Below are 18,825 nucleotides of genomic sequence, written 5' to 3'. Positions count from 1 at the left end.
ACCCTAAGTATTGTAATTACCAAATTACTATAACCTTATAAACCAAGATTCTTCAATAAATTGATAATAAATATATTTTTGTAAAAAATAAAATTTATATAAAATTAATTCCTTTTAATTATTTATGCATATAATTTCTCATCTACGTCAACTAATAATTAAATTTAAATAGTCATAATTCTTTTGTCAAGTAAGCATTTATAGTTTAAGATTAGAGTGCACATGGCTTCATTTTCACATATCTCCAAGGATTATTGCATTTGACCAATTTGGCCTAGGGAGCTACTCCCCAATTGATGCCAAGTTTTGGGTGCAAACAAGTGCGCATAAGTTGTTGAGGGACTTGCATTTTATTTCTCCGAGAAATACAATGGGACCCATAACAACCCCTTCTACCTGGTATCCAGCAGTTCATTTAATAGATGCATCTTGCCCGACCCCACAATGATGTCTTGGCCAAATTTGCTTCGCTCTTCCCACCATGCACAGATGAATCAGCTTTCCACCATAGATGAAACCCATACCTATGCGGTGCTTGTTTCACAGATTGGAATCAGAAATGGAAATGGAATCATAGACTCTGGTTTTGGAATTAAACTTTTCATTCCAATATTTAGTTTGATTCACATATTGGAATTAGCATCATTCCAATTTCTGATGCTTGGTTTGATGAATGTTTCGGAATTAAATGCAATTAAATTTCAAATTTACCCCTGATATAACAATTCTTATAAAATAAAGGGATAATTGTAGAAACCTCCATTGAGGTTTCTGACACTTGCACTGACACTCCCTTGAGGTTTCAAAACAAACAAATTTATTTTAAATTTTGGTTTAGGGTAATTTCATAAACCAAATCGCGGTCACTTTTTATAAAATATCACTTTCCCATAAAAGACCTTTTTATGGTTTTCCTCCATTATAAGAACAGAGTACCCATTTTTTCATAAATAAATTTATTTATCGGATAAAATAAAAATAAACCGTTTTTCAATAAAACACTAGCTCTTTATGGCTTTCCTCCATTATAAGAACAGAGTACTCTTTCAAAATACAAATGGAAAACCGCAAAAAACATAAACAATGAGAGCCTCCAAGAAGTCAGGGGGTCTGCACAGTTGAGTCCTTGGATTTGTTCTCTTCTAAAGATGGCCGATTCTCCGAGTCAGATTGTCGGACCTCTTCAATCATCCTAAGTACTTCATCCATGTTTGGTCGCATGTCTGGCACCTTGGCAACACATGCCATGGTTATTTGCAGCATCTGCACCTGCACCATTTCTTCTTCAATATTTTGGAATCTCATGAGCTCGACATCAAAAACTTCGGCTGTCCATTCCTCCCTGACAACTGATTGGACCCACATTGGGAGATCAACCATGTCATCCCGTCCTGGACACTGAATTGGTTGTTTTCCAGTTAGCATCTCCGCCATTTTTTCAAATTGCAAATTCTACCTCAGTATTAATTATAGGAGAAATTTGGGTGGAGGGTTTCCTTCAATTTTTCTTAGAGATCTTTCTCGTGGAGATCTTGTTGAACAATTTGCCCATTGAAGATATTTGTCCACTATTAATCTATTTAGATCTACTTTAGATCTTTTTTTTTTCAAGAGATTTTGGATTACAGATGAAAACTATATGATGATGAAAAAGAGATAGGAAAACTGATGAAGAAGAAGAACAGAAAGAGTGGCGTGTGATGGAGAGAAAGAGAGGGTAGATGAGTTTTGTTGAGAGTTTTGTCCAAAACCTCCCAATTTGTTCGGGAATGGGATAAGTCCCATTTTTTAGAAATGATTCCAAAATTGCATTCCAATAGACTTAACCCAAGCAACAAATAAGGGGTTTATTTCATTCTATAATTCCCAAACCCTTTAACCAAGTAGCCCCACTTATTTATTATTGGGATATAAGGGATAATATCAGAAACCTCAGAGGAAGTTTCTAATAATTGTAGAGACCTTCTCTTAAGTTTATTAAATTACACTTACCTCCCTTACTTTTATTGTTTGTATAATTATATAATAATATAGATTCAAAAGCTTATATTTTTTCTCAAAAATTCTAAACTACCCTTTTTGTTCAAAAATAAAACAAAAATTATTTTACCAATTACTTTCTTCTATATTTCAATCAAATCCACTATACTAACAAACTAGCTTAACAAATAGTTTAATTCCAAATTCTAAACCCAAGTAATTTCATTATCATAGTCATAAAATTGCTTCTTCCAGAGTATGCATTCAATTATGAAGATTCGTTCCATTCTTCAAAAATATTCTTACAATATGATTCCATGGAATGGTCAAACTCACAATCAACTGCTCTTATGTTTGCATAATTTTCAACATAGGATGCTATGATTTGGTTCCATATAAGTGGTTTAACTCCTACTACATGAGTCACATTATGGTCTTGAAGAAAATCCTTAGGAGGGATTTAGCCATGAATGGGATTAATCAAGTTTAAAAGAAAGAAAATACATCATTATGATTATAGAGATTTTTAAGAAATTCATTTTGTCAAAAATCAAAATTCTATTTATAACTAATCACACTTAAAACTTCAAATTCAATGCCCACACCTTTTTCAAAACAAAATAATCTAACTTACCATTAAACCTCCAAACATGTTAACGTTTTAAATATAGAGAAGAAACTCTAACTTCATCGCAAAATCACAGCCAATAATTGTCAAGCATAAAAAGACATATAAATGTACTTATTAACATTTTAAAATATATTTTGGATGAATGATAGACAAATTAGTAAATTTATCAATTTCAATCCCTTTTCCTCTTTTGACCAATGATTGCATTATTTGTTCCATTATTATTATGTGCCTCTTTATCTCCTTTTAGTTTGACCATAAAATCGAATTTTATTTTAACCATCAAATCTAATATCTCAATTAAACTTGTGATTTGACAATTTCAAATAGAAGAAATGAGGAATAGGAATATATAGTAGAGTTTGATGGATCACTTGTGATGTGATTGGTTACAATTATAGGCAATGATTGGTGGTAATTTGAAAAGGAATTATAGGAGGAAGGGGCTAATAAATGGGAACGAAGTGATAGTAAGTTTGAGAGAATCATCGTTAGCTATAACTTGTAAACAGGATAGCTGGAGTGGTTAGGTTTCTTTTTTTTTTTTTTAATCTCATTTCATTATACAGTGAATTGTTTATTTAGTGAAGGTCATTATAGTCATTTTATTGTGACAAGGGAAGTCAGTGTAATTTGTAAAACCTGAAGGGAGTCAAGTGAAATTGTCATATATCTCAAGGAAGATTTGTGAAATTATCCCTTTCCAAATATTTTTTATGATCTTACACATCACATCTCAAAAACTGTTTCAGTGTCTTTTTTCTTATCACAAAAAAGCTCAAAAATTGCAATTTGAAGTGGGCTCTAAATATTTATATATAGAAGTTGACTTTTGACAAAAAAAAAAAAAAGTGGGCTCTAAATATTCATATAAATTTCAGTCTATTTAGTATATGAGTAAATCTCATATACACTGATAGTATATACACTATCACGATTGGATGCACGACACACATACAAAATTTGGGTTTCAAATTTAAATTTAGATTATATGTCATGCATCTAATGATAAAAATGTATAAAATATTAATTCTTTGTAGATATAACTTATATAGGTTGATGAAATGCATAGCACGCCACAGGAATATTTGCCTACAAGCAAACTCGTTCGGTGTTCACCAGTCACCACTCCAATCCTTTCCTGGATCGGTGATTGCGTGAATAATAAAGCAACAACACAATAAGCAAAGACCAAATTTAGTATTTCAATTTTTTTTGGTAGATAAAATATAAAGAAAAGGTTGGAAAAATAACGTATTAACATAGGAAAGATTATTGAATACATATTTTCCAATATCCATCAACATTTTATACACAAAAACAACTCCTTTGGCCATTTTGGCACCTTCACATGTGAGTCTCCTCCATGTGGACATTCTTCAACATCAGTAGCAGCCAGCCAACCCATGCTCTATCTACCTGTAACACAGACAAACTCACCAAAGAAACAAAACAGATTGAAACTAAATTTAGTCCAATCGCCCCGAAATTAAACAGAGAGCGGAATACAGATTTGTACAGATAAATCTCATTCACAAGTCATAACCAATGAAATAAGTGGTATTGCAGATTCCACCACACGACTATCAACATTATAGCAAAGGAGATCGGCAGCAGTATCTCGAAATGCAGTCCGCGTCAATAGCAGGCCTCCCATTTTTATTTTTTATTTTTATAGTTGGATACAAGGGAGGGGCACGGCCTCTTACTCGGAATTAGTCTTGGGGCAGCTACCCCAGTTACATCCGCACCTGGTAGCTCCTTAAGTTTTTCTGGTGGGCGATCTATTGATCCCTGGTTCCATTGGCTTGGGGCTGCCTCTTTTGCTAACCAATCAGCACATTTGTTGCCTTTTCTCCATACATGTTTAAAGCTGCATGATCACTCCTTTCTTTTTCAGCATTCTGATTTGTTGCACTATGTTATGATATGGTGATGTTTCCTCCGCTACCTCAATCAAGCCCATCCCTGCTTTGGAGTCTGATTCAATAATCACTTTCCTGTATCCTTTCTCCCAGGCTAGCTGTAGGCCTCTGAGGATTGCCCATAACTCTGCTAGAATATTGCTAGCGGTCCCTAGCCCCACTGAGAAGCCTCCTAGCCAATGACCCGCCTCATCTCTGATAATTCCTCCTAGCGGGGCGGGGCGGGGGGAATTAGTAGGCAGCGGGGCATCCCTACACAGAATCCTCTGGAGGTGGCCACCATTTGATGTAGCATTCCTGCCTGGGCATCTTTCCAATTCCATTTGCGAGTACTTGCTTTGCTTGCTCTGCCAATTGCAATAGTACAGTATGAGAAATTTTTAATAGTTGATCTTCCCAGTGCTGTGGCTTTACCAGACTTCTCCAAACAGGCTTTATCCAATCACAATCCCTTATAGCATGCATGGTGATTTCTGTGCACTTCTTGCGGATTGGGCAGATGTCTTCTTGTACTAGCTCTCTCCTTTCTTCTCGCTTTGAGTCATCAATTTATCATGCCTGAGCTTCCAAAGAAAGAACTGCCACCTTTTAGCTTCCAGATTTTCTCCCAACCTGTAATCTTCTGCTGTAATTCCTCTGCTTCCCCGGTGAGTTCATACCAGGCCTCCTTAATCCATCAGTCCAACGATGTTGGGACACGTGTCAAGTCCGTGCATGTTTGTGTAAGCTACTATACAATAGAAAGAGAAGAATGCCAGATTCTGAAAGTGATAATCCCGTTAGTTAAAGCCGCCCCAAGCCCTGGGGCTTCCCCGCCCAGGTGGACGCAACCCTGCCTAATGCCTTCCCTTTTTTAAAACCCTAGTTACAATACCTACATACCCCTTAAATTTCGTACGATAATATAACTGCCCCATCGCAACCAAATGCCTACAAAACTTACGTTTGAATATATATCCCTCAATTTTCTGAAAAGTTTCTTCAGTTGAAGAAAGATGGCAGTCCTTCCCCTTCATCGTCAAGTGCAAATTTCTGTAATCTGATTCCGATCGAGTCTGAAAAGAAAATACACCACCAAAAACATTTTGGGAAACGAGATATGTATGTTTACCAAATTTATAAATACTTGTTTTCACGTTACTATCACGGGAAAAAATCCATACCCAGAAGCTACATACATTAAAAAAAAAAAAAAAAAAAAAATTCCTCGAACAAGATATTGATAGTGCCAAGACCAAAGATCAATTACCAAACTGAAACACAACCTACCTATTAACAAACATACCATAATGTAGACTTTTTTTCTTTTAAAAAGTAGTAATTTATGTATCCTCTCGGCATGGTTGAACATTTCAGCCATAGCATCTTATGGGATCATTGCAACCCTTAGCAGCAGACTGCCCAAAACCAAATCTACCCCCTTTTTCAAGGTATTGTTGGTGATACTCCTCAGCTCTGTAAAATTTCTTGGCAGGCAAAATTTCAGTAACAATCTTCCTGTTCAAAAGCTTCTGATGTTGGTCTCGGGATTCAAGTGTAGCCTTCTCTTGTTCAGGTGTATAAAAGTAAATTCCCGATCTGTATTGAGTTCCAACATCATTCCCCTGCACATTGCAAGTCAAACTGTTAAAAAAGTAATACAATATTGATATCATGAACCTGAGCGCAGAAGGCCAAAGCTCCCAAGACAACAATGCGCTCCACTGACCACAAGTAAAATAGAGAAAAATGTTGCCAATTTCATAAAAAAAATGGCCTATTATGAGGGTGTTAACTATGGTTTCAACATTAAAGGTACTAACTATAAAATTAGTCTGGATCTCTACACACTAAATTTTAAAGCTGGAATACGCTGAGGGACCCTTCAGATACTACATAAAAGCTATTTACTTTACCAAAACTTATTGGGAAATCATTATCTATCTTTCAAAAAAATTACTTCCTGAAATGAAGTCCTAAGTTGTGACAAAAATTCTGCCACAACTTCTACAGACTTCTCTCACAAATTCTGGCACAACTTCTACAGACTTCTCGAACTCTTTTTCTAACAATCCGAATAGCACATGAGAAATCACCATTATAAATTCCCAATATGCTACATAACCTGATTATGCCATTCCTAAAGTCACCACGATCCACCTTTCCAAACAAACAGCATATGCTACACCACGTTTCACTTAAAAATACTGTTCATTTTACCACCAATCATTTTATTTATCAACTTCATGAAGTCTCATTATATTGTCATGTCTAATCTTGAATCAAAATATAGAAAGGGGCTCCATCATTGTCCTGCCTCAGTTTCCCCACCAACACCTACCCGTAGTCCACAATACACTAATAAACAGTCATATGATCTTCTCACCTCCCCCCCCCCCAAAAAAAAACAAAAAAAACCCCAAAATAATAATAATAATAATAATCATCATCATGATCATGTGAACTAATAATTAGCAAGCCAATATGGAGAAATGCAATGGTGCTGCCTATCTGAATGAGTACAGCACAATGAATCAAGGAACAGCACTCATGCACAACATCAGCGGCAAAAATGCAGCTTTTTTATGTAAAACCTGTAAAATAAAACTGGATTAATCTGGATACCAAACTCCATCGGGTAACTTCTAACTTCTCAGTTCCTGACACCACCAAACCACCCCCCCCCCCCTCCTTTATGAGGAAAACAAAGTATCATATGCAGGCTTCGAAAACACCTCAAAATTACAGCCTCCAGAAGCCAAAAATCTAAAAACAACAGAAGCAAAGAGGTTCAAAAGTCAAAACAACCAAACTACAATGAAGATGTCAGTTTGTCGAAGTCTTCCAGTTTGTACAGTAGTTGTCCCAGAAAAAAGGTGAAAAAATTTGACATCAGAGGTCCATAATACACTATAATTATCAGCCTGATGTAAAACTAAGCATCAAATCTTTGACTTGTCTTAATTTCAGCTCAGTTAAATGTAAAAAGGAACTGAAAATTATCCTTAAAAATCTAAGGAAAACACAAAGCTACTTCAATAGAAATTATCCGTTATCAACAACTTGGAATACTAAAAAAAGTTGGAAGTCATTAGCAATTCCAACCGAAATTCATCAAAATCAACCATCAAAATAACCAAAAGAAGCAAGATAAAATTCCGAAGAAAAGCATACCTGGCGATTGAGAGTGGTGGGGTCATGGCGAGCCCAGAAAACATCGAGCAAAGTATCAAAGCTGCACTCTTTGGGATCATACTGCACTCTCACCACTTCGGAATGATTAGCAGTCCCCGAGCAGACGTCCTCGTAGCTGGGATTGTGAAGATATCCCTGTGAATACCCGACCTCTGTTTTTGTGACACCTGGCACTCTCTGGAACGCTAACTCCACACCCCAGAAGCAACCTGCTCCGAATTGAGCGAACTGCTGACCGGGAGTGGGGATATCATCATCTGGGCCTTGGGCAATCGAGGAGTCCATGGAGGATTCGGTCGGGGTACGCGTCCCGAAACCCAGCTTGTTGAGCCAACTCATTCTCGGGGATGAAAAGAGAGAATTGGGACGGTTGCTGTCGGAGGCGGTGGTGGTACAGGGGAATTTAAAGGAGGGTTTCGGGAAGGAGAAAGAGGGTTTTGAGAGGGACCGGAGGAGGAGGAAAGGAGGGGAGGCTTTGGTGGAAATGGCGTTAGTGGTGGTGGTGGTGGTGGTGGTGGTGGTCTTGATGAGGAACATAATTGCTACTGCTACTACTACTCCGGAATATAAAACTAGTAATTTTGGGGGCATTTGTTTGTGGCCAAAGGTAAAGATGGAATTTTGCTTTTGATGAGGTGCCAGCATGCAAATTACGTGAAGATTCCTTCAAAAAAAAAAAAAATACGTGAAGATTTATCGAGTACTAGTATATTATCAAGGACTGATCCTTTCTTTTCTTTTCTTTTATTAGTTTGTTTCTGCGTTTGGAATTCTTTTCTTTTATTACGTTCATACATTTTTATCTTATTTTTCTTTAGATTACTATTATTTTTGGCTGTTGGTCCTATTTTTTATTTGATTTTGGCGAGCAACTTTGATCGAATGTGAAAGTGCGGTGTACTATTCTCAAACAACAAAAACGTCGGATACGTATTACTGCCACGCGTGAAGATAGAATATACACGTGGGCTTGCAATGTTCACTTGCAAGAAACGTCAATTTATTGCAGCAGAATTAACTGAATTCTTTTTGTTTTTTTGCTGGCAGAGAGGAAATAAAATACTAGCAAATGCTCGTAGAACCGCAATAGTACTTAACCCCCCGCTTCAATGTTCTGGTGGAAGTTCAGAGCCTCTGCTTCAATTTGCCGAAGTCCTCAATCTTTCTGTGTCTCATACAGAAGGATTTTCTCTTCTATGGTGGAAGAATCCAGAACGCCAGCAGGCTCTCACCATTTTGGACACCGGGGGATGTTGGACCAGATTCCGTCTGGTGAATGGGAATTTTAAGGCACCTTCATATAAATAATCAAGAACTTTTTGGAAATGCGTTGAAGTCGGCGAACTTGGTCTGCTTATCCTGGCCATCGTAGCAAACAAACCCATTTAACGAAATTTATTCATACCTGTCTATGAATAGTTGGATATAAATATCTTAAGTTTTTGTGTAACGAAATTTATTCATACCTGTCTATGAATAGTTGGATATAAATATCTTAAGTTTTTGTCGTATAGTTATGAATGAATTATCCAATTATATTCATTTAATAAATAGGTATAATTGGGTAACCCACAAAACCCAATTAATCCATTTAGAACTGTCTTCCCCAAACCTCCTCTTTTCACCCACCCATTTAGAAGAAATTTGAGATCCACATTTGATTATCGAACTCATTGTTAGAGATTTTCATGCATTAATATTGCTGAAACCATATATATAGTGGAATGTTTTATTTTTTAGCCTTAATAAATATTTGATGCATTTTTGACACAGATATATATTACTTATTTTTTTTTTTAAAATTTTCATTTTGTCATGATGTTGACTACTTTTGTTTTATTTAATATTATTTTTTATTAATTTTGTCTTATCATTTTATTTTTTTCTCATAGTTTGTTAACTTGCCCATTTTTTTAACATTACAAATTTATGACAAAATTTAGTCTCTTTTCCTACCTTACCAAAACAAAATTTTGAATTCACACAAAAAAATGATAGGGATTCAAAATTTTTGAATTAAATTTTTATGTTAACTTTCATAGTACATAGTTCAAATTTTTATATTCTTATTATTCAATTATTATATAGTATATAATTTTGCAACATAGAACACAGATGGAAAAATAATTGATAATTGGAGTTATTGAACATTATAAGTAAATATTTAAAACTAATGATGGGTGCAAAAAGTGATATAAATTGATAATTTACTTTGTAAAAATGAATTTAAATAAATTTACAAAAACTTAAAATAAATGAATTATAAATAAATAATTGGATCATCAGACTCATTTTTTGACTTACTCGTTTATATCCATCTAATTAAATGAATATAAATGAATTGACTCACTTGTACCAACTACCCATTTCAACCCCCCCAAATCACCCATTTTCACACCTCTATCTATAAAGATCCCTGAGGAGTTCGTTGTGCAAACTGGGAGTTCACATATTTCGGAATCATGGGATGCTTTTAATTCGTCTAGAGTCCAGAGTAGATAATTCATGTTGCTAGACTCAATCGCCCCCGGAATCTGAAGAAATTGACCATCAAATCTTCGCTTTCCCCTGGACTTGTATTATTTCAGCTATTGGATGACTAGCTAGAAAACTTGGCAGTCCTGAAATTACTTACTGGAGCCCTTCAGGGGCAAAGTGGGGACACGAGGGAAGGGGAGTTCCTTGGACTTGAGTACTTACTGCTCATGCTCATGACAAACATGATTATCATTGCTGAAATCCAGTCGGTGAACAAAGAGTCGGTTAAATATACTGAGTGGGGATTAAAATCATTATGAGTACCAAGATTCATCTTTGAGATCGTCATCTGATCTGATGACGATGAAGTGCTGCTGTATTGTTCCACTTCGATCAATGGCTGCGGCCTGGACAGGAAGCATCGTCAAGGCTTGGGCACCTCAAGAACGGGAGGAGGATGAAGTTCAATGCAAATATGGGTTCTTGCCCAGCTTTGAATTTGAACTCTCGTAAGACCAAGTTATCATATTGCCGTTATATAATAATAATAATAAAATCCAGTATTCCAACCCAAGCCAAATTGAAAAATCAACTGCTAAACGAATATGAGGCAAACAGAACAACTCTCACATTTTGAGTCCCTGCGCTACTCGATTGGGACTTTGTCTCACTTTGAGAAACATAGCATCGTAGTAACAACCAGCAAATTAGAAGATTGTGCACAAACTCAGACCGACAGAACATGCTGACCGGAAATAAAAAAAGACAAATATCTGCATCACTAGATTTGTTTTGCGTTACACAATTCACCCTTTAAAACTAACACAATACCTACACCACCTCCGAGATGCAATAATCACGTCTTAAATTAGAAACAGGAAGAAGGGGCTGATCAGATGCGAGTCAGCTTAGGCTCAAGCCTGAAGATCCACTGATTAATGCGGAAAAGAGGGCTTATCAAGAGCAAAAGGAATAGATCTTCAATTACACAACTAGCATATCACAAACTTCATCTACTCGAACAATCACCCAAATCAACGCTATTTATAAGTTTAAATATATAACGAACTTATCAAGGCAAAGGACAACAGACCAAGCAACTTCAAAACACATGGCTTTCCTTCTGTTCCAGGGGGTCAGACCAAGCAACTTCAAAACACATGGCTTTCCTTCTGTTCCAGGGGGTGATATGGCTGACACTCAAATGGGTTTGATCTTGAAGTGGAGTGAGATAAGAGAAAACACGAAACACTTCAAATCCTGCGATTACATGACAGAACAAACAGATATTCTCAGAGAACCGAGAGTCAAAAAGCACTATTCACGCTCAATTCTATCAAAAGACCTAGCAGTTTGAACAGCGAGAGGGTATCATGGTTCTGATTGTAGGAAGCTTTAAGAATAAGCATGATAATGGAGGAATCAATGATGTTGCAATCACAACCATCTATTCAGCCATTCATTAGATCGGTAACAAGAAACATAGAGAGAACAGCACAACACGGACAGATATGTACTTCAGAAACTTCAAATCCGTGAGTGTCAAACAATGGGAGTACCTATTGACATCAAGAAAGAGAGTGCACGGTGAAGCCAAAACGAACGTGATCCTTAAAACTTAATGCTAATACCCTTTGATTAAATATTTGACAGTCTAACCAAGTTGCCCTTCCAAACTGTTGATGTAGATAACCCAAGTTCTAACTAATGCTACTCTATACTAAGCCCAAAAACACAAATTACTAGCACGAAATTTTCATAAAAACATCTTCAACTTTCTATGCACAATATGTACGCCTAAAACCGAAAATTCGATACTGAACCAAGTGGACACTTGCAATATAAACTATATAAACCCACTATAGATATAGTGTCATATGATGACAAATTCTAGCCATCCCTTCAAATTTGAACATCAGCAAGACCACAACCTTGAAACCCCAGCCCAAAGAAGCAAGAAAATGAAAAATATGGAATAAAAAGTAAGGGGGAAAAGGATACAAATGCATGTCATCAAAGTTTCTGCCTTGGTTTAGACAAGCACAACTATATTAATGTTATCCTGTTTCTTTTTCTTCAGATCCTCAAAGATAAGCCCAGATACCCATTCTATTTTCAGCCAATTAATATTTAAAAAAAAACACTGTGCAAATGCAAGGTTATTTAAATGCATCAATGGCCTGTGAAAAAACTAAAAACAGATTCTTCTTCAAAAGGAACAGTTGAAGAACAATTTAACAAAATAACAAGTGTGCCGCAAAGAATATAGTTCTCATGGTGCAATGGCAGAAAAATCTTACAACAAAGCATTGGTACAACAAATGAGAATAGACTCCAGAAAAATAAATCTTTCCTACTTCAATCATTTCCAAAAACAGCTGCCCATGAAAGAGCAGCAGGATTCTCCCATTCCCTACTATTCTACTAACCTTCTGCAGGAATACTCCCATGTGGCCTACGCATTCTATTCATATATAGAATACATGCCAAATGCACCTTAAACAAACACAACGCCATAAAGCTAAACCAATAAAGTGCTAAGAAAGCTCCTCTATAGCAATCCAAGAACTAAGCGTGCTTACAGTTACAAACCTGTGCCACAGGTTTGAGAGAGAGAGATAAAAGGCAGAAAGGGGCCACTAATGACCAACCATTAAGAATCATGCCGAGTGAAATATGAGTGCCAGCTCCCTTTCAAGTAGGGAAATGATTCAACAAATAGACAAGCTCAAGAGATCTAAGAAAGAATCAGACAACTTTAGGATTTCCTTACTTTCCAAAGTCTTTTAACTGTATCCCTTAAACTTCTATTTTATTGTGCCAACCATCTGCTTAAACGCATTGCTCATGACCTCAAAACACTATCTTCCAATTCCTTACTCTTGCAGAAGAAGGACGACTATAAAATTCAAGGAAATTGAACAAGGAACAAAAGTAAACTGAATAGCGTGTCATGAACATACATTAAGGGGCCAAAGCAGTAGACACATTACCTGAACAAGATAATAGAAGATTCGAAGACCTTCAGGATCTTTACTGGTATTGACATCCACGAGAGAACCAATCTTAGCAGTAGTAAAAGATATGTGCTCGTTCCCCATTACAATCTCCAGCTCTTGCCTTCCAACGCGATCTGGTTCTGGCCAATTGTTGTCATCTTCCTTCATTATCTAACAAACCAACAAGAACTATTTGAGTAAGTCTAACAATCTCCAGCACATCTCACACCAAACTCCCCACCTGGGGAAATTCCCTTTCATGATAAGAGGGCTAGGGTTTTTCCCCAGAAAACCCAAATTAATATTTTAAGAAGAAACTAAATTCACCAGTCAAGAAATTTTAAAAATAAAAATAAAAAGCAACATCTATGGGTTATTAATCCAAATCAAAGATATAATGTAATTGTTGGATGCAACCACAACACATCTAAAGAACTAAGCCCCCAAAAAAATTAAAGGAAGGAATAAGAAGGAAAAAGGTCGGACCTCGCTTTCAACGACGATGCGACGGCATTCTTTTAGAACGGCGGGGGTGACGAAGACCTCTTTACGGATCATGGTGTCGTTCTTATAGTTGGAATTATTAGCATACCGGAGCTTGCCGTCGGGCCTAAACTCGAACTCCAAGAACTCATGCCCAAATTTACCCTTGTGGCCGACATAGTACCTCAAGTAAAACTCCCCTGCATTTTCGTCCCCTGTCTCCGCCATGACTCTCTTCCTCCACCTCCTCTTCTTCGTTCCTAGCCTTAATGCTTTTTCTCGATTCTTTTTAATTCTCAGCCCCTGCCCTTCTCAGAAAGCGGCGTACAGGACCGCAAGACTTCACTTTTAGGCTTGGGCCGTGGGCCTTCTATAAATGTTCCAAGTGTTGGTGGTTATGTGCTTTCTCGATTCTTCAGTGTGTTTTGTCCCCGCCAAATGTACACATACTCTAAGGGTGGCATGGAGCAAGAAATTTCTCGGATAATTTTTGGAAGAAAAAAAAAAAGTTACAGCAATTTTTTATGTCACGTGACGTATGTAAAATAAAAAAATAATTAAAAAATATGTTCATACAAGCAAATAAAATTTAGTAAATATTTCACTATAAATTATGTCACGTTCGGTCAGCCGATAAAACTATATATTGTGACTGTATATAAAAAATTATAGCAAATAATATAACAACGGCATGAATTCGAACAAAATTCAGTCGTACTTGTCCCAAGCCTTTAGTTACTACCCAGAGAATTGAACTTGGCCTTATTGCACTCTTTAATAAGAGCATTATAAGTTCCAAACCAAATAGATGGAAATCTAAGGCCTTGCTTAGATTGCTGTTTTTCGTAGAAAAATTTTGTCATTTTCCGTGAACACATTTCCTTATTACCTTTTTTCCTCACATACATTAAATCGTTATAGTAATTTTTTCATGAAAAATGACGGAAAATGCATTCCAAACGGGACCTAAATCATCAATGCATTCGAACCGTATAACGCTTTCATTGTATGAAAACATGTTTCTATTATTGTATTGTACGGCAATTGCATGTAAGCTGTATAATTATAATCTGCTATTGTATGGTAACTATGGTTCAGCAATTACATATAAATCAAGTGTTTGTGCATGATATCAGGTCGAGCTTTGAGTGGGTTGGACGTGTTGTAGCCCAATTCAATGCACCATGAAATCTGGCTCAATTATGCCCAAAGTTAGCTCTGCTCACCTGCACATGACCCCGCACTTTAAACGCAAACCTTTAATTGACTCTGTCCTGTTGGCAATCCAAGACTCCAAGTTGAACTAATCTTGCTAGATATTTCAAAGGGCAAAAAACCTCAGCCACCATTAAACTATTGTCAGGATCATGTTTTGACCATCGAATTATTTTTTGTCAATAATTGATCACTAAATAACTTAATCAATAGACTCGTGGCCATTTCGTCGGTAATGACTCTTAATTTCTAAAATTAGCATGACACGTGGCAAAGCACAGGGACAAAGTTATCCAACAATTTACTGACCGTTTACCTCAGTTTTCATTAAATCGTTGAAGAGAAGGGAAGGGAAAATCTTGGTTTAGTGTGTCTGGTCTTTTGTGGAGGAAAAAATAGGGACTCAATTGGGAACCCTAAATTGGATGTCAGAAATCGAAGAAGCCAAAGAATGTCGAAACGCTCTCCTAAACCCATACGGTGTCTTGCAAGATCAGTTGAACTGTCGAGTTAAAGGCGAGTCTGTAAAGCCTTGTACCTTCCATTATCCTAAGGTTCGTGGGTTGTTCGCCGGTGTAGTTATACCGGATTGGCAGATTCCCCAGAAAATCATCGGTGAAGACACTGCTGATATTAAAGAAAGGGAAAATAACATGTTTTACCCTTCACATTTCGCAAATATATTCTTTTCGTCTCTCACTTTTAAAATAAAGCAAATTCATTCATGACATTTAAAAATTAAAACTATTACATCTCTGAACCTAATTTTCAATCTGAATCAAACCATTCAATAGCCCAGTAATAAATTTCGAAAATAGAATTGATAGATCACTCGGTCAATTTCATCATATTCACATGAAACCAACAAAATAAAAATTATAACATAAAAGGCCATTCTTTATCTTGGAATAGTGAGATTTTTTTGGTAAAATTTTTCATATACCGTTACTATATCCGCTTGCGAATTTAGATGTGTATCATAAATATAAAATTTGGTGTTTAAATTTAAATTGAAATGATATGGCGGTACATAAAACCGTCAGTGTATACAATGATAATGTAGGAAAAATTATTCTTTCTTTTTTATGTTATAATTTTTTATTTTTTCTTTTTTGGTTCATTAAATTTTACATGAATATCAAGTTGAGTTAACCAAATGATCTACCAATTACACTCTCAAAATTTGTAATCAGGTTGATTGGTGGTTTGATTCAAATTGAAATTTGAGTTTAAGGATGTAAGAATTTCAGTTTTTAAATGTCAAGGATGAAATTGTTTCGTTTTAAAAGTGGAGGATGAAAAAAATATTTTTGTGAAATGTGAATTGCGTTTCAAATTGGTTAGAGTGAGCTTGCCAATTCTCCGACCCAAAAAAAAAATAAATTAAGAAGTTAGGTTGTAATCTTGAATTGCCACCTAGCTTTCCGGAGGCGATCTAAAGAGCTAACAAGTGTCTCCAGATTCATTAGCTTTCTGTTAAAAATTAATGCGTATATCCCATAATGACCAAATAAATTTGTGGTCTTGTAAGAATCTAAACTAAAATAGGCAAGCTTTGATCCTCGAGGACTTCCGCTTTTCGAGAATCAAGATGAAAAATGAACGAATTTTGATCGAATCATTGGATCAACCTCGTCCAATCGGTTACCACACATCAACACAGTAGTGGCTTGTGTCTGGACGAAAAAGGAGATGTTTGTCCGTTAGTACGGGAAATTTTTTTGTCGAACTGTAATTGATCCGACCGACATGAAAGTTTCCGGTACGGTTAGTACGAGAAGCTGCACCTGATTCCGCAAAGCCGGGGGCCTAAAAAGCCGTTCGATCGATCCCTAATCATCCATCATCCCTTGTCACCCAGCATGCTGTATATGGCTACACGCAAACTTCTATGCGGACGCGCGCACTTAATTAGTACAACCACAGACAGAGACGCCAAAGGGCGCACAATCATGCATGTAAAACCTTTTAGGCATTTATTGTACCTTTTTGGCATTTAGTGATGCGCCCCCAGAAACCCAGCTAGTGTGTTTGAATAATTAAATAATGGCTAAAAATTATTTACTTATATCACAAATATAATTTTTAACATATATTTTTATTTTTATCATATCACAAAAAATGTTACAGTAATTATTTCAAATAATCTCTTATCCAAACACACTCGTTATTTCTTTATATGCAATAACCCACAAGGCCACGACACAATGTGCTTTTGGAATATGACCTTTTTGGAAATTCATTTTCTTTTGAAAATTTTTAAGTTTTTCATAAATATATTTTTAATAATTTTTTATTTTATATATTAAATTGTTACAATCTATTTTTTTACGAAATTTCAAAAAATAACAATTCAAAGATGATCTTTTTGGCATAGAAATGTCCAAACCCGGCAAGCCGCTTGATTCTTGTTTCGGGTTTTGGGTTTTGTTTACATGAATAAAAAAACAGTAGTATTTAGCACAACGTTTTTAATGGTCCTTATTCGTAGCACTGGATTTGCAGTTGTATCCATGTTTCAGCGGCACATATTCAACTTGTCATTCGCTTTATTTCAATTCATAATCATAGATACCCATACAAGTTGGGATTTGGGAGTATGACCGTCCCTGCACGATCTTGGCCCTCAAAATTTTGTGCGGCTGAGATTACACCATGTAACTCGATTTTCGCGTCAAGTGTGGAACCCACCACTATCTGTTGTGAAAATACATCCTGTGAAAAAAAAGTTACACGATGTTAGGCCTGTCAACGGGTCGGGTCCGGGCCGGAATTAATAAATCCGGACCCGGACCCGTTATACTGCATTACTTCCAGACCCGACCCAAATACCCGACGGGTCTCTTAATATATCTACCAGACCCGCACCCGACGGGTCTCGGATCCGGGTCGGGCCTACCCGGAAAAAGGCCCGAGAAAACCTGTTTTTGATACAACTTCAGCGCCTGAAAATGCAGTCTGATTTTTATCACATTTTGCGGACTACGCAAGCCTTTGCGAAATCAGGGAAGTTATTTAATTTGCCGAAGAAGCAGAATCGAACTTTTCTTGCCGAAAATTACAAATGAAAGAGCTATGGTGCTTGTCAGAAACAATACAACCCACATTTGATATTATACAGGAAAACATACAACTCAACCACAACAAAGCTGAAAAAGACAAAGACCTATGACTTGTTTCCAACTAACTTGTATATATTCGTAGAAATAGCTATGGTGCTTGTCACAACAGCTAGAATGACCATTGCTGTTGCTATTATTCTGTCCCTTCTTGTTGAAATGCCGTGGATATCTTTGCCAAAGGAAAAAAAAAAAAACAAATGGTTCAATTTAACAGCGAAATCACAAACCAAGAAAACAAGGGCAATTTAAGTTAATCTTTTGTTTTTTTCCCCTTACTATCCGCATAAGGTGGGTTCGGCAATACCTTAAAGCAATTATGCCTGGGAAGATGAAGGCAAGGCAGATAGCAAAAGCTCCAATTTTTTCAGCTTGCCAACCGTGAAATTTTCCCTCAACAGCTGGAAGAGTTGGGCTTCTTTGAAGCTGCAACTGTCACTCCGTCAGGCATCAGAGATGAAGAGAGCTCGCCAGTTTCACGGCGGACTGGTCACTGGCGGAGGCGGAGGATGTGAGGCGGGACTGGTCACTGGTCAGAAAAGAGGGGATGATGTGAGGCCGGTAGAAAAGAGGGAAGAATGAGACTGGAAGAGCTGGCGGAGGCGGGATGTGAGGCGGGACTGGTCACGGCAGAGCAAAAGAGAAAAGAGAGTGAGGGGAAAAAGAGATCTGCGGCGGTGGGTAGGTTAGGGTTGTATAAATTTGGGAACGAAAGTAGTAATATATAGGTATATATTTTTAATTATTAATTAATTAAAAACGGGTCCGGGTCGAATACGGGTCGGAATGGTATATTCCGTATTCGATCCGTAAATTATTAA

General features: G+C 36.7%; 2 protein-coding genes and 1 long non-coding RNA gene across 3 annotated transcripts; all 3 read right to left on the bottom strand.

Moving 5' to 3' along the window:
* Positions 1-5,739: 5,739 nt before the first annotated feature.
* On the bottom strand, positions 5,740-8,420 carry LOC113727340 (peptide methionine sulfoxide reductase A1-like). Its single transcript, XM_027251446.2, has 2 exons — positions 7,690-8,420; positions 5,740-6,140 (listed from the first exon to the last, which is right to left on the bottom strand). The coding sequence occupies exons 1-2, from the start codon at positions 8,353-8,355 to the stop codon at positions 5,889-5,891; spliced, it is 918 nt and encodes a 305-aa protein (XP_027107247.2). The 5' UTR covers positions 8,356-8,420; the 3' UTR covers positions 5,740-5,888.
* A 2,524-nt stretch (positions 8,421-10,944) lies between these two features.
* Positions 10,945-14,067, bottom strand: LOC113727330 (protein mago nashi homolog). The gene is made up of 3 exons (XM_027251427.2): positions 13,674-14,067; positions 13,182-13,358; positions 10,945-11,448 (listed from the first exon to the last, which is right to left on the bottom strand). Exons 1-3 carry the CDS (start codon positions 13,896-13,898, stop codon positions 11,389-11,391), a joined length of 462 nt encoding a protein of 153 aa, XP_027107228.1. The 5' UTR covers positions 13,899-14,067; the 3' UTR covers positions 10,945-11,388.
* A 3,900-nt stretch (positions 14,068-17,967) lies between these two features.
* On the bottom strand, positions 17,968-18,684 carry LOC140037168 (uncharacterized). Its single transcript, XR_011841101.1, has 2 exons — positions 18,312-18,684; positions 17,968-18,176 (listed from the first exon to the last, which is right to left on the bottom strand). It is a non-coding gene; the product is annotated as an uncharacterized lncRNA (long non-coding RNA).
* Between the last annotated feature and the right edge of the window lie 141 nt (positions 18,685-18,825).

This window comes from Coffea arabica, chromosome 2e (assembly GCF_036785885.1).
Source record: "Coffea arabica cultivar ET-39 chromosome 2e, Coffea Arabica ET-39 HiFi, whole genome shotgun sequence".
Taxonomy (NCBI): Eukaryota; Viridiplantae; Streptophyta; class Magnoliopsida; order Gentianales; family Rubiaceae; genus Coffea; species Coffea arabica.
Note: the sequence above shows the minus strand (reverse complement) of the source record. Positions and strands in the feature narration are given on the sequence as shown.

What these genes read in the sequence shown, in the direction of transcription:
- LOC113727340 (XM_027251446.2), bottom strand. Translation starts at nt 8,355, where the DNA reads ATGCTGGCACCTCATCAAAAGCAAAATTCCATCTTTACCTTTGGCCAC. An exon ending in CCACCACTCTCAATCGCCAG is followed by an intron (nt 6,141 to 7,689) that starts GTATGCTTTTCT and finishes TGCAATGTGCAG; the next exon opens with GGGAATGATGTTGGAACTCA.
- LOC113727330 (XM_027251427.2), bottom strand. Translation starts at nt 13,898, where the DNA reads ATGGCGGAGACAGGGGACGAAAATGCAGGGGAGTTTTACTTGAGGTAC. An exon ending in GCATCGTCGTTGAAAGCGAG is followed by an intron (nt 13,359 to 13,673) that starts GTCCGACCTTTT and finishes TTGGTTTGTTAG; the next exon opens with ATAATGAAGGAAGATGACAA. An exon ending in TCTTCTATTATCTTGTTCAG is followed by an intron (nt 11,449 to 13,181) that starts GTAATGTGTCTA and finishes ATGTAATCGCAG; the next exon opens with GATTTGAAGTGTTTCGTGTT.